General features: G+C 51.1%; 1 protein-coding gene across 1 annotated transcript in view; it reads left to right on the top strand.

Annotated features, from left to right (window-relative positions):
- BCORL1 (BCL6 corepressor like 1) overlaps positions 1-13693 on the top strand; it is a 40714-nt gene extending 27021 nt beyond the window's left edge. Inside the window, exons 10-14 of the mRNA XM_007450471.1 lie at positions 720-886; positions 1675-1820; positions 8505-8582; positions 9660-9813; positions 13411-13693. Coding sequence (XP_007450533.1) covers positions 720-886; positions 1675-1820; positions 8505-8582; positions 9660-9813; positions 13411-13693 — 828 coding nt within the window. The remainder of the gene's footprint in view (positions 1-719; positions 887-1674; positions 1821-8504; positions 8583-9659; positions 9814-13410) is intronic.
- The last annotated feature ends 3176 nt before the right edge of the window (positions 13694-16869 follow it).

Below are 16869 nucleotides of genomic sequence, written 5' to 3'. Positions count from 1 at the left end.
CTTTCCCTCAGAAGAGGGGCTGCCTCTCCCCTCCCCGTCAGCGTATTCACCAGCTTCATCCTAGACTAGCTAGGCAGCTTCTAGGCCTGGAGTCCCGCTTCTGGTCCTGTCGTCTCAGCCCAGGGAAGCTAATCACTACTATGCATGAGTGACCATACTGGCTTATCCTTGGAACAGTCTTGATTTGAGGGGAGGCCTGGAATTGACTGCCCAGGGATAAACATCCAGCGACAGTACTTAAAACAATTAAAACCAGCATCCAGGGATAGTACTTAAACCAATTCTTTCTTCCTCGTCCTCGAATTACTGCCAGGGGCTGTGCTTGCCAGCACATGTCTCATTTCTTTGGTCTGGGGCTGTCTCAAAAAGCCCCAAACTACAGAAAGAGTGCTCAGGCACTTGAGGCCTGAGGGTTTAAGCTCTGGGTGGGCAGGTGAGCCTCTCTGAGGGCCTCACGCCAGCAAACCACACCCAGATGAGTATTCTCGGTCATTAGAATTGTCTCCCCATGGCTGAGGACACGGCCCAAAGTTGAGCCGCTGGCGATGGCACCTCAGGACTGATTTTGTTGGCAAAAGATTTTGAGATTTGCCTGTCAGTCTCTGGACTAAAGAGCAGGTTCTGAGACTCTTTGGACATCTGGAGAGCTTCAGACCTAACTAGGGTGATTTCCAGAGTTTGGCCTCTGTTTGCTCACGGCGCTCTCCCTGTTCCCACAGGACGTTGTTCTCTACTGCCTCCAGAAAGACAGTGAAGATGTGAATCACCGTGACAACGCTGGCTACACGGCCCTGCACGAAGCCTGCTCCCGGGGCTGGACTGACATCCTGAACATCCTGCTGGAGCATGGTGCCAACGTAAACTGCAGCGCGCAGGACGGCACGAGGCAAGAAGGCTGCTCCCCTTACCCCCCGCTGCCCCCACTACTCCCCGCTCAGCCCCTCCCTCAAGAGAACCTGCCCCAGTTTGGACCGGTTTAGGGCAAGGCTGGATGAGTTCCTGCTGGCCAGTCCACGTTGGTCACTGAGGGGAGGCTGGTGTTGTCTAGGGATCATCCTGTGCACCTGTCTCAGGCAGAATCTCGGGCTTTAGGAATTGGGAGGTTGACCTTAGGGTAACATCCCAGATTTGATTCTTGAATTGATCTCTGTGTACTTAAAAAAAAAAAAAAAGACACCTGCCATTGTCTTAAAGAAATTGCACCCATTCTCCTGTGCTCTATTCGAGGGCCTACTTCCTGAGTGAAACTGACACAAGTTGCATACCGAGTGGGGGGACTTGGGTCGGAGGATGTAGGCTCCGCTTGGCCACCGGCCTGGTGTGTGGAGCAGCTCTGCTCATCCCTGCTCTGGGGCAATCATCTGGGTTTTTCCATTCATATCCCCCAGCATCTGCTCTAAGTTTATCCTCGGTCAGGGACCTGTTCTGTCCTGAGCTCCAGAGCTAACAGCGGAGCTCCATTGTGCCACAGGGACTGTCCCGTCGTGGTGGGGGAAAGATAAGAGAGAGAAATGGGAGGGAGGAGAAAGGTAGGGATAGAGGACAGTGCAGGCCAGCAAGTGGTTCCCCTGCCCTAAGTCTTACCCACGTTACACTGGGGTCAGCTCAGTTTGCTTTCCCTAGTGAGGTGTTCCCACTTGGGCCCTGCTGTTCTCACCCTGTATCACCTTGCAGGCCAGTTCATGATGCGGTGGTCAACGACAACCTGGAAACCATCTGGCTCTTGCTGTCCTACGGGGCTGATCCCACGCTGGCCACCTACTCGGGACAGACGGCCATGAAGCTGGCCAGTAGCGACACCATGAAGCGCTTTCTGAGCGGTGAGTATGGCCCAGACTCAAAACCTCGTTCCTGGGGCTGGCCTCTGATCCCTGAGCTCCCAAGATGCCCTTCATCTTCCTCCATCTCAAGCACCTCCCGTGAGGGGTGTCAGCCCTCTTCACGGGCTTTCCTTCTGGTGGCTCAGAAATCTCTGTGAGCTTTAAAAAGTCAGAAGGTCGCTTCCTCTTGTCCCTGTGCTTTGAGTGTCCACATCACACGCATCCTCTTCAGGGCCCTGGTAGCCCGCGGGGACCCGTTTCCCCGTTCGGTATGTGGGGAGGCCTCCCTGTGGGACAGCAGCCCCACTAGTAGATTTAGTTGGGGGCAAAATGTGTGGACCTGTGCTTTCAATGGTATGTCGGTTGCAAAGAAGTGACACTTAACATTTTGCTTTTGTTTTTGCACTTTGTACTTTCCCCCTGTTGGTGGTCAAAGTCCAACCCTTGGGACCCCTCCGATACTTTATTCCTGACACTCTGTGGTAATTGTGATGTTCCCTCTGCATCCTCCTGTTCCTTTCTCTTCCTCCCTCACCTGCCCCCTCTGGAAAAGTAGTGTTAAGGCCCACGGCAAGGGCCACAAGCCAACTTGCCTTTATTTTCTTATTAGGGGATGACAGCTGTTTGTCTGCATTTAGATAGCTCTGCCGAGTTGGGCAGCAGGGAGGAGGGGAGGAGGGAAGTCTAGCTTGGGCATGCTCAGTGGGAATCTCCTCAGACTTGACCTCCGAATGAAGGAACCCCGCCTCCTTCGTGACATCACAGCTTGGCCCTTGCGCTAGCAGTGACTTCTTCAGGCTGCCTGAGCCGCACTTGGTCGGATGGAGCAGCTGGGAGTTGTGTCGCTGATCCTCCTCGGAGGCTTCGGTGTTTGTGGTTCAGCCCCTCTCGCCTGGAAGCCCACAGGGCCAAGGATTTGCCTGAGGCTGCTCCCTCTCTCCTGGGCTGTGGCCTCAGCCCCAAACTCTCCCCCCATGCCCCCACGGCCCCCCACCCCTGCCTCCCCCAGTACAGTCCTGGGCTCCCAACCAGGGGCTCATTTGTTTATTGGACAAAGGTTAACTAGGTGGCTGATGATGGAGGAAGAAACAAAGGAACCTGAGCTAAAGGTCCCCATGGAAGGAGGACTAGGTGGGAATTGCCTTCTAGGTACTAATGAAAGCTGGAGGGGGAGCGATAGGAGGCCGCTGAGGGAGCCCTTGACTCCTGCTCGGCCAGCCCCCAGCCAGTCTGCAGCCAAACCAACTCATCCCTGCAGGCCGCCCGCCGTGTGCAGGACCCAGCCTCTCTGGCTGGAGCAGGACTGCCTCTTCCCTCTGCCGGCTCTGGGGTCCCAGGCCCTTGTCTGTGAGGGGTGGAGCCCCCTGGGGATGCTCCTTCAGGCATTTGTTCTGGGCCAGTGAGGACTCTTGTTCACTTGGACTCTTGGACCGTCACTGGGGCTCGGGGCAAGCCACCCTCTGTGGCCTCTTCCTGCATCCCACGCACCGCACGCACTCTCCTCCATGCGCACGCGTGTTATCTGCACTCCACACAATTCCCAGGAAAAGCTGCCACACAGGAACACCCAGAGCATCTCAACATGATAAAAGCACTGCACGAAGCTCTCCTTTGATCAGCAGGTCTCATCTAGGGGTGTCTTTGGGCTAGAGACTGCCCTCCTGAGGGCTTGGGGCCCTCTGGGTCCAAATAAAGCTATCTCTGACCACAGTTGTAAGCAAAGTCTTTTCTTCCCGGACCCCTTCTCCAAAATCCCCAAGGAGTTTGAATGTTGAAACCATTTTAAGTAGTTACAAAATTAGAAATAAACACGTTTTTCTCTCTTCTTCTCATGTCTGTTAACTAATCCCAACTACTAGAAAGCCTTTTGATGCCTCCTTAAACTAACTTGAATGCTAGTCTGTGTTGCAGACGCAAGAAAAGACTTTTCTTAATTCTGGCGCTTCCTAGCCTGTCCAGGCTGAACACCTTCATTCAAATCTTGACATTGTTTCTCAACTTTATGGGCATGGAGCTATAACTTCATAGTAGGAGCCAGGAGCTGAAAGGAGTGTTAAAACTGGGCCACCTCTTTTCCATGCAAATACTGAGTGCCGATTGAAGACAGAGCTCTGACTGGCTGTTAGGGAAAGTGCTCAATCTGGCTAGGACCTTGGCAGCCGGGGGAGGCAGGCACCGGGAGGAGGGACTTGAGGCCAAAGGCTGTTTTGGGGGGATGAGAAGTATTACTCAGGGCCTTTTTTTAAAAAAATAAATAAATTCATTTATTTATTTCTGGCTGCGCTGGGTCTTCGTTGCTGCGCGCGGGTTTTCTCTAGTTGCGGCGAGCGGGGGCTACTCTTCGTTGCAGTGCGTGGGCTTCTCATTGCGGTGGCTTCTCTTGTTGCAGAGCACGGGCTCTAGGCGCACAGGCTTAGCTGCTCTGCGGCATGTGGGATCTTCCAGGACCAGGGCTCGAACTCGTGTCCCCTGCATTGGCAGGCGGATTCTTAACCAGTGCGCAACCAGGGAAGTCCCCCCCCACCGCCTTTTTTTTTTTCAATTGAGAAACTCACCTAACAGGACCATTTTGAAGTGAACAATTCAGTGGCATTTTGTACAGTCACGATGTTGTGCAACCATCACCAGGAGCTTTTTGATTCCTAGAACTGGGTATTTCTCTTTTTTCATCTCCATAGCTCTCCCCTGCCCCAAATCTCAAGGAACCACTGGGTAGAGTGGCTGCAGGAAGCACCACGAGGTTGAGGGTTAGGGGGGCCCCTACACCTACATGCCTCCGTGTGGACTTCCGGATTTCTTTTTACCTTGCCTGTCTGGCCGAGGTAGTTAAGAAGCTTTTTGCTTTTCATCCCCAAGCATTTGCCTGACCAAATTCTCCATAGATTAATTGTCTTCTTCCTCCCCTAGTGGAGATCCCACTGGGCAGCAAATGAAGGCGAGTCCCTGTAGGGTGTAAAGGGCGGAAACGGCGAGCCAGAGAGATTATCAGGGTTGTGCCTCATGTAGAGCATCCTCGTTTTCTGCAAGTCCCCTGTTCTGGAAAAGTCTGGGAATCAAATCCTCTTTTAAATATAAAAGGATGGTATCCTACAGTGAATTCTTCTGTAAAGCAGAAGATGCTGGTAATTCGTGTGGGTTGAAAATGTGGCCTTTCCTACATTGGCTTGGCTTAACACTGTCTGGAGGTCAGACAGTGAACCTTTTCTCTCTCGTCCTTGGGCTCGGAACACCAAGCCATCCAAACCTTCTGAGAGGCCTTTGGAAGACCTCCTCCTTGGGCCAGATTACAGGCAGGCATGTGACTGATTTCCCTTTGACCCTTTGAAGAAAAGAATAATATCCAACCTACCCAAGGGAAAACAGATTCGTTTTTTGTCCTCTGTCAGAAAGAATGTGGGAGCTGGGGGGAATTGTTGCAGTTTGGGTTGGGGCACTGGAGGAAGTATCAGGACTGCTTTTCCTTCCACTGATGAAAGGGTTAGCAATTTACCACTTGAGGTCACTGAATCACAGGTTTTTGTTTTTCCTGCCAGAGACCTCAGCCATATGACCCCATGTCGAAGACTGCTTGTTTTTTGTTTTTCTCTCCTTTCATGTCCCTCAGCTGGTGACTTGGTTGGAGGAGATGGGGAGGGGTACGATGGGACCCTGGGACATAGAGAAACTCTGATTGCCAGGGTCACGGCTCACATTGAGTACTTAAAAAAATTTTTTTATCAAGGCAAAATTCACATAACATAAAAATAACCATTTAAAAGTGAACAATTCAGTGGCGTTTAGTGTGTTCACAGTGTTGTACAACCACTGCCTCTGTCGAGCTCCAAAACATTTTCATCCCCCCAAAATGAAACCCCATACCCATTAAGCAGTTGCTCTCTACTACCACGCCTCCCCCCCACCCCAGCCCCCTGGCAACCACCTGTCTACTTTGTCTCTATGGATTTGCCCATTCTGGACATTTCATATAAATGGGATCATACAGTATGGGGCCTTTTGAGTCTTACTTCTTTCATGTAGCGTCATGTTTTCAAGGTCTGTGCACGTAGTGGCATGTTTTTAAGGCTGAATAATATCCACTCGTATGGATAGATCACATTTTCTCTTATCCATTCATCAGCTGACGGACATTTGTGCCTAGTGCTGCTGTGAACACGCATGAACAAGTATTTGTTTGATTCAGTATTTGTTTGTTTTCAATTATTTGGGGTATATACCTAGGAGCGGGATTGCTGGGCTGAGGGTTCTTTTTGAAGGCAAGGAATGAGGAAAGAACTGAAAGTTAAGGGGAAGGCAAGGGAGAATCAAGGAAAAGGAGTCACTCCTCATCCTGATTGTACGAGAAGACGTGAGAGGAAACGTGCCTCAAAGCTGCCCCGTCAAGCAGACCTTGATGGTTCCTCTTGTATGCCACTTGTGGGCCTGTTCCGACTTTGGCATCTTTGCCTGTGCCAGTTAACTTCGGGCTGTCTCAAAAAGGCAAACTCACCTGCAAATGACAAAGATCTGTCGCCAGCGAGGAAAATTAGAGGAATGTGCCGGGGGCTCCGAAGGCAGCTCCAAGAGAAGAACCCCAGGAATGTGGTGAGCAAGGGCTGCTCTGATGGAGTCCTCGTGTGACCTATGTGGGGGACAGCGGTCACTTGAATGCATATGTTCCGGACCCAGGCTGAATAAGCATATGACTTTATAGTCTCGCCTTATAGTAATTTCTGCCCCGCCGCCCACTTTTTTCCCCATGTGTTTATTATGCTCTTACTGTGTGCCAGGCTCCTGGGCTTTGGTACCAGGGAGACAGTGATGAACAGGACAGACGTGGGCCCTGCCTTTAGGGAACTTACGATCTCATTCCTTTATCTTCCGGGACACCTAGTACAGGGCTAGGCACAGAATAGATACCTACCTGACAGAGGCCTTTGGAAGGAATTACTTCTAACTCCCAAATGGCACAGGGTACAGAAGAGGAAATAAGCTGGCAGCCGTGACCTCACAGTTTTTTCATAGAATGCACAAAAGATCTAATGTACATGACGAAAGGTTTTCCACTCTGGCTGCTCAGCCGTTACTTGAATGCTTCTCTCTGACTGCCTTTTCCTCTCGGAAGAAACCCTTCATCTCCTAGAAGGTTGCTAAAAAACGATTTCTTTCAGTAGCTCACAACAGCTGATGGGCATTTTTGCTGATAGAATGTGTGACCCAAAGGGAAGGTATGTTGGACCGTGGCGGTGCCTTCCATCCGGGAAGCTTAGCTCTGCTCCTTTAAGAGTGGCTGCCAACTTCCTCCTGGGATTTGGTTTTCAGGGGGCACCCTCACCTCACCTGTGCCCTTTGGACTCTCTCCTGTCCTGTTGCCCAGGTGTCACAGCTAAATCAGCTTGCCAACTGTACTACGTGGCATATTGGCAACCACTGGGCCATGTGCCCACAGACGACACAGTTGAATTTGTCATGGAAACCTGCTTTTTGTCCACGTGGGGCTGAGAGGTGAAACAATTCACCTAGATGATGCTTAGCTAGGGAACAAGGAGGCTAAGGGGTGACCTGATGTCTGTTCTCAGATCAAGTAAGCAAAGGGTTTAAAATGGGGTTTTTTGGGGAGAATTTGGTGGTCCAGTGGTTAGGACTTGGTGCTTTCACTGCCAGGACCTGAGTTCAATCCCTGGTCAGGAACTAAGATCCTGCAAGCCATGTGGTGCAGCCAAAAAAAAAAAACAACAACAAAAGAACCCACTGAGTCCTAACCCCTTAGCCTCCTTTTTCCCAGTTTCATCCATGTTGTGGCGCGTAACAGTACTTCATTGCTCCTAATGGAGGATTGGAGGATTGGATAATTTCCATAGTGTTTATCCACACTTGTTTTATCCCTTCATCAGCTGAATGACATTTGGGTTGTTTCCACTTTTTGGAGATTGTGAATAGAGCTGCTGTGGAACATTCACGTATGAGTTTTTATTTGAATACCTGTTTTTTAAATTCTTTTGGGTATATACCTAGGAGTGGAAGCAGTAGGTTTTCATGAGGATAAACTTGGCCATTCCCCTCCCTACCATGTTTCCAAAGACGAAACAGAAGGAATTATGCTTCCTTATCTTACTTTGAATTGGCAAGATCGCGATTGGATATATGAACATTGTGACCAACAGGGAATTGAAATCCTGGGATAGGTCTAGGATTCTGCTTGCAGAGTAATTCCCTACATCATTTGAAGCAGGGGTCGCAGGCCTAAATGCCTTCAGGCTGATCATGTTAGAGAGCAGAGCAGGCTGGGTGGGGCCTGCTGAATTGGAGAACGCACATGTCGCCTCTCCCTCCAGCCAACTGTTGACATGTAGGAATGTGGATGCAGTGTTGCCAGATCTCCTGATTTTTTTTTTTCAAGAAAAGTTGGAAATCCGAATTTTTAAGTGAAATTTCCCAATTTTAAAATGTTAGAAGTTAATTAAATTAGAGGGGTTTAAAACACTGGGCCAAAACCTAGACAGTAAGTGGGCTAGATCTGGCTGTTGGCTGCTGGTTTGTAACCTCTGATGGATAGCAGGAAGCGGATTTCTCTTGGGTCGCTCCCAGCCCCTCTTATGGTCCTTCCTTTCCATCTCCCATTCTCCTAACCCCATATGGATATACTTTGCTTCTAGATTCCTTCTCTAGCCTACCTCCTTTTCTCACTTCCCTCTCTTCTTTCATCAGATCACCTCTCGGATCTTCAGGGCCGGGCAGAGGGTGATCCTGGCGTTTCCTGGGACTTCTACAGCAGTTCTGTGTTGGGTAAGCTTTAAGTGGGATTCTTCCCACCCTTGTCTATGGCTCAGAGGTTTGGGATCTGCTTTGGGTTTCACTGATTCCTCTCAAAGCCACGAGTGACCTAATGGAGGTAGCCCTTCTTTACCCGTTAGTAGCTTACAAAGGCCCTTTCAGCCCACACTCTAGCCCATGCCTCCCCCAGACTCAGAACTTGTTGGCCAAAACCAGGAGATGCCATTGATTTGGAGAAAGCCATCCGTCATTAGCCCTCTACCACTCCCCACCCTGGGTACTTTAAAAATTCTCTTTTCCAAGTCCCTTTCTCCTCCGTTGCTTTGTCCTAACCCTGCCAGAAGCGCCTATGTGCGTTGTCACCTCTTCTGGTATTGCTCACACTCCAGAGGGACCCAGCCCCTCATCTGGCAGCTACCATTCCCTCCCTACCCTGCCCCCAAGATGCACACAGAGTTTCTGAGATAGCTGCTGTCTCCCAAGCCCTTAGCCTTCTGGCCCGAGCTTTCCTTTGTTGGAAGAGCAGTGAGCCTTTATCTGTGGCCGTCATCATCCGGCATTCACCCATTGGACCAGGGTCTGCAGATTGAGGGAGGCGCCCGCTACTAAGCTTGGGGGAAGTTGGACCAGGAGAGGCAGGCCACACCCGAGCACACGGCTGGGGAAGGGAACAGGCTGAGCCCCCTCCGGGCTTCTGGGGACGCCAGCAGGTAGTCTGGTGGCTTGGGAAGGCTGCAGTTTGAAGGGCAAGTGTTTTCCCTTGCCTTCAACTGCTGATGACATCTTCAGGCTTCTGTCTCCAACAGTTGGGCAGCGTATCCTTCACACCACCTTGCTTTTTTCCGGTTGAAAGGTGGAGGAGTATAAGGAATCTCTGGCCACAAAGTACTACCTCCCGGGGCTAGAACTTTCACATGCCCTCCCAAGGCTGTGAGCCATGTGATCAGAGACATTTGGCCCCGACCGACCGGGGATCTGGTTGTTTGTCTGATCACCCACCGCCATACCCCTTTATCTTGTTGGAGCCTTTCTTTTCTTTGGTTTTATGCATGTAGCTAAGTCCTAATTCCCTGTTTGATGTCTTTACAGAGGAAAAAGATGGGTTTGCCTGTGACCTCCTACATAATCCTCCTGGGAGCTCCGATCAAGAAGGAGATGATGTGGATGGGGATGATTTTATGTTTGAGCTCTCAGACAAGCCTCTTCTCCCTTGCTACAACCTCCAGGTGTCAGTGTCCCGCGGGTGAGTGTTTGAGAGATCTATGAGGACCAAGCACTAGCACCCCGGGCCAGGGCCCGCCTCCCTGAGAATGCGGGAGTTCTCCAGAAGGAAGCTGAGACCTGGAGAACAAGTGCTAGAGCATAGGAAAGATAATATATGACCAAGTCCAGCCTGACTTCCCAGCCCAGATCAGATATGTTCAGAATAGCTCTAGGTACATTGACTATGTGTGTTTTGCAAAACCAAAATCTCGATTCACTCTCTGAAGGATTTTTGCCCTGTTCCTGGGTGTAAGAGATGATCTGGGAGATATTTGGGCTGGTGAACTATTAGAATCTCTGGAACATTTTTGTGGTTTCTGGGGACAGCCCGACAGAATATTTGAAATTGAGATTCTTGGAAAAGCCGGGACATATGGTTGCCATAGCTATGGGGCCACCGGGGTCCTTAAGTAATCCACAGGCTGGTTTCTCATTGCCTTAATGTTGGCGAGATGATGGCGTGGCTGCTGTCCTCTCAGATTACCATGCATATTATAACGAGGATCACCCGTTTTCAGAGACTAGGATATACTTGATACTTAGCATTAGACTGAACCCAATTTAACCTTTTTTTTTTTTTTTTTTTTTTTTTTCTTGCGTTATGCGGGCCTCTCACTGTTGTGGCCTCTCCCATTTGCGGAGCACAGGCTCCGGACGCGCAGGCTCAGCGGCCATGGCTCACGGGCCCAGCCGCTCCGCGGCATGTGGGATCTTCCCGAAACGGGGCACGAACCCGCGTCTCCTGCATCGGCAGGCGGACTCTCAAGCACTGCGCCACCAGGGAAGCCCCCCAATTTAACCTTTATTCGATGATTCAGAAGGGAGTTCAGCAGCCTGCAGGGCCATGGCTGTACTGGTTAGGAGGATGCAGGATACACTGTCCTTCCGTTCTTGGCCTCCATCATTAAGTGTCCTCTTCTTGGTGTCTTCACATATTTCAAATACCTTTGCAGACACTTTTAAGGATACTTTTTCTTTGGTATCTATTTTTAAAATATCAGACCCTATTTTTTTTTTTAAATCAAAGCACATGAAGTGCACATGATAGACGGGGAGGAGGGGGCAATGGATTAGGAACCCTCTGAGGGAGCCCCTCAGTTGACGACTCTAACCACTAGACCACAGTTTCTTTGCATCCTTTCCCCCCTGGCCTGATAAGAATAAAAATAGCCTCTATGATGACGCTAGTAGGGATCAAGTTTCACGGGCTTTTGGTCCTTATTCTTCTGGGCATAAGCTGATCCCTGAGGGCGGGGCTGGGCCTCTGGGATATAGTATTGCACAGTTAATTAATTCCTCCAAAGTATTCAGCACCTCCTTCTCTGAAACAGGATCTTGGGCCCCAGGCAGTAAAAGGACCGGGGTAGTGTGCTTTAGGTGCGGACAGAACACGGGGCAACCGAGGGCCGCGCACCACTCAGCAAGCTGGGCGGCAGGCAGGTTTTCCGTTGAGAGCTTGGTACCAGCAGAGCTGGTTTTCCTGATGTTACATCCTCCAGCGCCACTTCTGAATCTGCCCTTCCACACGGCTACAGCGCGATGTGAACATTTATGTTCTTAAAGAAATTGTGTGTGTGTGTGTGTGTGTGTGTGTGTGTGTGTGTGTGTATGTAGAATGATGACTCCGAGGCCCTGTGGCTTTCAGAAGTGCCTTCTGACTCATCAAAGCAAGACTGAATTGTGATCACCAATGTTAATGTTCTGAGGGGGTTTTTCCTCCATTCTTGGAAAGCGATGTCCAAGTGTCTGGCATCTGTAGTCCCTTTCCCTTAACCCAGAACACCCCATTCCCTGATTGTGTGTGAGATGATGGAGGTTATTGTCATTTGGAAGAAATGCTGCATTTTAGGGATGAGGACTGTGGGTCTGGGTAGAAGTTTTAGGTGCTGTACAGAACATTCAATTCCAGAAACATGTCTTAAGCAGTTGTACCAGGTCAAACCCTGAGGGCTAGAATATAGCTCTGGCCTTCAAAGAATCTCCAGTGTGATAGAGGACACAGACAAGTATGCCATTAACTCTAATAAAAGACCGAGTTCCTAAGCAGATTTACTGTTGTAAAAAACTCAAACAGTTCAGAAGGGTGTCAAGTGAAAAATAAAAGTTCCAGTCCACCCCAAGTCCCCATTTCTGTGCCACAGAGAGAACCACAGTTTACATTTCTCGTATATTCTTTCTGAAATGGGCTCTGTTACAGGTATTATAATAAGGGTACAAGCCAAGTGCCATGAGACTGTGGAAGATGGGATGAGCAACCGGTTACATAGGGGGAAGGCTTCACGGGTGACAGGGAGTCTGCACTGGGCCAGGGAGGAGAGGAGGATGGAGGGTGTGGCACGAGCAAAGGCACTGAGACATTCAAGTTCAGAAAACAGGGCTAGTCCTTCATCAAATGGCTGGCATTTGGTGGGATGGGGATACAGTGTGTGTGTGTGTGTTTGTGTGTGTGTGTGTGTGTGTGTGTGTGTGAGAGAGAGAGAGAGAGAGAGAGAGAGAGAGAGAGAGAGAAAGGGAGGGAGGGAGGGAGAGAGAGGGAGATTGGGTGGAGACAGGGCTGAAGGGGTTGAACGGGGTCGTGTTTGAATGAGGTCTTGCATGATAATCATGCTAAAGAGTTTGAAGGGTTTTTTGCTGGAGATACTGGGGATCCATTGAAAGTGGTTTAGGGAGCGAGTGAAAAGGTCCGATATTCTTTTTAGGAAACGAAGAATAACAGAGGACCCAGTGAGGGTGGGTGGGGGGTGGCTCTTGGCAGAGCGAAACCAGTTAGGAGGCTGATGCAATATAGTCCAGGCTAAAAGTGGTAAAGGCTGGAAGTGGGACAGTGGAATGGCGAATGGCGAGGAGGGACAGCCCTGGAAACAGGGACCACTGACATGGGGATGCAGCATTTCCTCGTGGTTTAGTCAAAGCAAGCGTTTGGCCCGGGCCAGCCTAGCAGCCCCCCTCCTGACTGCCCCCAGGCTGTCGCCCAGTTGGGTGTGCTCAACAAAGTCAGGCTGGCTGTAGCTGTAACGTGAGCTCCGGCCCTGCAGAAATGATGGTGCTCCGCTGGAGAAAAAAACTTGTCTAATGCATTCCAGAGCCAAAGAGAAATGCCTTTTGGATTACCCGCAGTTTAGGCCTTTCTCCACGGCTCCCCCTCTGCTGGGGAAGATCTTGGAGAACAAGGAGGCAGGGGAAGCAGGAGTGAGAACAGGAAAGGGAAACCAGACAGGCTGGCAGGGATCGCTCGGGGCAGAACTGGTCCCAGCAGATGGTAAATTCCAGGTCACGGTGCGGGTAAGGCCTGGGGAAGCCTGCTCAGAGTTTTAGGTTCTGGGAGGCCCATTTCCCTCCCGCTCCCCGTTTTTGGAAGAGGTCACCACTCATGGGTTGAGTGCTCGCCATTTAGCTGAAAGCTGGGCCTGCCAATGTAGGGGACAGGAGAAAATATTCACCTCCGCTACACCCATGGGGTCTGTGGCTTAGTGGAGGGTGGCCAGACCGGCAGCCCTCCCACCTGCTCCCAGCACCCCACCCCCGCCGCCCCGTCCCCTTGGCCCCCTCCCCTAATTCCCATTCTTGCCTTTTCTAGGCCCTGCAACTGGTTTCTCTTTACCGACGTCCTGAAGAGGCTGAAGCTTTCCTCGAGGATCTTTCAGGCTCGGTTCCCGCACTTTGAAATCGCCACCTTGCCCAAGGCCGAGTTCTACCGGCAGGTGGCCTCCAGTCAGCTGCTGACCCCCGCCGAGTGGCCTGGAGGCATGGACGCCACCTCCGCCCCGGGCTCCTCTGAGACTGTGGAGCTGGTGCGGTACGAGGCGGAGCTGCTTCGGCTCCTAGGGTCCGAGGTGGAGTTCCAGCCTTGGAACAGTTGACCGGGGAAAACAGCCCCTCCCTTTTCTTCTTTCTCCTCCCAAGTTCACCCTTCCCCCACCTCCCATGTCTTTCCCCCACCGAGCACCAGACTGCAGAAAGAGGCAATAATACGGACCAACAAGAAGCCGCCTTATCAATGCCAGCATTAGTGACTGGATTGTTTTTTGTTTGTTTGTTTTATTTGGTTACAGTTAGTTCTCATCTCCCTGTCATCGTCATTGTTGTCGTGGTTGGTGACGGGGGTGGAAAGTTGAACTCCACGTCTGAGGACAAGAGGTCCCAGGGGTGGTGGGAGGTGGCGCCAGGGTCCCTTGGACTGGCCTCCTTGTGTGTGACCAAGACCAAACCTGGGCCCTGGGTGGCCACGGCCTGTCTGGAGGAGAAATGAGAAAAGCCCAAATTTCTGAGCGCCCCCTCTGTTCCCCTGTGTTCTTTTGTCTTCCATAGTATTTATTTTATTAGTATTTAATTTGTATTGTTTCATTGGTTTCTGATAAGTCTGTATCACTGTGACGATTTGAGACAACTTGTTGTATTGAGGGACTTTCTTCACCTCCTTTCTTTGTCTTTCTCCATTAAGCTCTGAAGCTGTTCCCTCCCTCCGAAAAAGTTAGTTACTCCCAGGGTTTTTTCCACCACTGGGGAGGGGGCGGGGAGGGGTGGGGGGGCCACTGGCCTGTGACTAATGATGGTGGCTGGTGCTGGCCCAGGTCTGGGGGGTGGGGGGTGAATCCTGAGTCTTTGGTGCTCACCCCTCCCCCAGTTTTCCCCGTTTCACCCCCCTGCCCTTTGCAGCAGCCCTGCTCTCTCGACATTAGTGTTTACTGGGGAGGGGAGGATTATGGGAGTAAGGGGTTAATGAGTTACTCTTATGGAGGAGAGTTGAGAATGGGTCTGAAGGATAAGATAGCCCCCGCTTGCTGTCCTCACCGCCCTCCTCAGAGTGCACAGTATGGGTTTGTTCCTGCAGCTTTCCCCGCTGCGCCCCCGGCCTCCCTGGATACTGAGCCTCTCGGCTCCCCACCCTTGTCCATCTGTCCCCCCTGCCTGACTCAGAGCACCCCTTTCCTCTCTCTTCTCTCTCCTCCCTCGTTCTCCCTCTACCCCCCCCACCTGTTCTCCTTTGGAATCTGCAGAGGGCTCTGGGATTGCCTGCCAGATGTTGAACCCAGACCTCAGCTATTTCCTAAGATGAGGGCAGGAGACTGGTCTCCTGCCGGCCTCCATTCCTGCCTGGGGACCTGGGGCTGAGTGTGCGGCCCTACCAGGCTTCCCTTCCAGCGCTGGGTTTGTTCGTGGAGAGAGGGGGAGGTGCTTGGGCTGCTTCCCTGTCCCGGCCCCCTCTGTGGCGTTGTCTTTCCCACTCTTGTTCTTATTTTTCTACCAATTGCTATTTTTCCGAACAATCCTTGTAGAGAGTATGTGCCATCCAAAGGCGGGAGGGCCTCCCTATGGCCAGCTCTGGTTGGAGATGGTACAGTTTTATTGTACAGGTGCTAAAACAACAACAACAAAAGAAGAAAATGGAAAAAAAAAAAGGACAAAAAAAAAGGCAAAAAAAAAAAAAAAGCCAGTTTGAGGATGGGACAATCTGTTCTCTGGAGACTCCTGACCCTTGCAGGAGCATTGGTGGTTATTTTCTTTGTATTGTGTTTGTTCTTTGTCCCCAGGGGGAAGTTCTAGGCCCCCTTCTGTAGGACTGCTCCCCACCCCCACCATACTGCCCAGCTGGTTTTGAACAGTTCTCCCTTTCTAAAAAAAAAAAAATATATATATATATATATATATATATATGTATGTGTGTGTGTGTATATATATATATATATATATATATATATAAAGATGAGGGGTTTTTTGGGGTTTTAATTTTTTGGTTCTGTTGGGGGTCATGGTATTGTGTGGTTTATTTTATGTTTGCCTTTACTTTTTTGCATTTGGGTGTGTATTCTGGCTGCCCTTTATGTTTAATTTTAAGCAACTGGCTGTGGAGTCAAAAACACTTGCATTCTGAAAAACCTGTGTCAGGGCTTCTGTCTCCTGTCTTCTCTCCTCCCCGTATTGGCTCTTCCGTGGTTACAGAAGGTGGGCGTCCCCACGAAGTCAGTGGGGAAAGCCCTGATCCTGCTTTGCAGTTTGGGGTCCTTATGGGCACAGCAAATGAGGACAAGGTGGAGTGGCCAGTGAGCATTTGGGTCACTGGGGCAAGATCTGGAGAGGAAAGGAAAGGCAGGGGCAAATCCCGGGGGTGGCCAGTGGGGAGAATTGAGCACCTGCGTGGGTCTGGCGCGGGGCGGCGGGGGTTGGTGGGGTTCCCCCGCCCCCCCGCGCGCGTGTGCACGCATTCCTCGCTCTGCACAGGAGGAGCATGATGGGGGGAGGGACCACCTTTTAGTGAGGGATGCCGCTCTTTAACTCAAGGAAATCACCTGCCTGCCAGCTCTCTTTCCTGCCCTGGGCCACCGGTGTCAGCAGCTGACTTCATGGTCTTGTCACTGCCCTCACTGTCATGCCAGTGTGCCCCCTGCCCCCGTACCCAGTGCAGTCTTTCTGTGGTTCTGCTTTCCTAAGACCCCGCTACTATGGAGGCAAGATGCCCATCCTGGATTTTACAACTTTTCTCCCTACTTCTGAAAACCAGTGGTAGAAGCTATAATTCCTTCTGACTGCTGCCTCCAGAATGAGCCCGTTATTGTTTGAGGGGAACGGGATGCCTGCAGGCCTGGGATGAGGCCCTTTTAAGCTATGTTCTTAGGACCTCTCACTTGTGGCTGCGGTCTCTGGAGAGCCGTTATCAGCGTACAGGCCAGGGGTCTGTGTGTCTGGCCGACGGGAGCCCAGCCAGCCCCAGGAGTGATCTGTGAGCCTGCACTTACCCACTTTCTGATCCTGAGGCCTCGGGTTCCCAAACAACACCTGAGGCCATGTGGCGAGTGCAAGGATCCAGCTAAGCCAAGGAGGCTATGGGAGCTCAGAGGGATGGGCAGGGGCACAGGGTTGTTCACAAGTGATGCCTAGTTGACAAGTAGGAAAATGGGAATTAGGGGTGGTAGGGAAGAATCTTTGAACTAAGGAGACATCTGAGCACAGGCTTGGAGACAAAGAAGGGTAGTATGTGCAGGAAACTACAACCCACTTCAGTGTCACCGGAGCTAGAAGGTACAGGTGGGGGAGGAGG

This window comes from Lipotes vexillifer, unplaced genomic scaffold (genome assembly GCF_000442215.2).
Source record: "Lipotes vexillifer unplaced genomic scaffold, Lipotes_vexillifer_v1.1 scaffold215, whole genome shotgun sequence".
NCBI lineage: Eukaryota > Metazoa > Chordata > Mammalia > Artiodactyla > Lipotidae > Lipotes > Lipotes vexillifer.
Note: the sequence above shows the minus strand (reverse complement) of the source record. Positions and strands in the feature narration are given on the sequence as shown.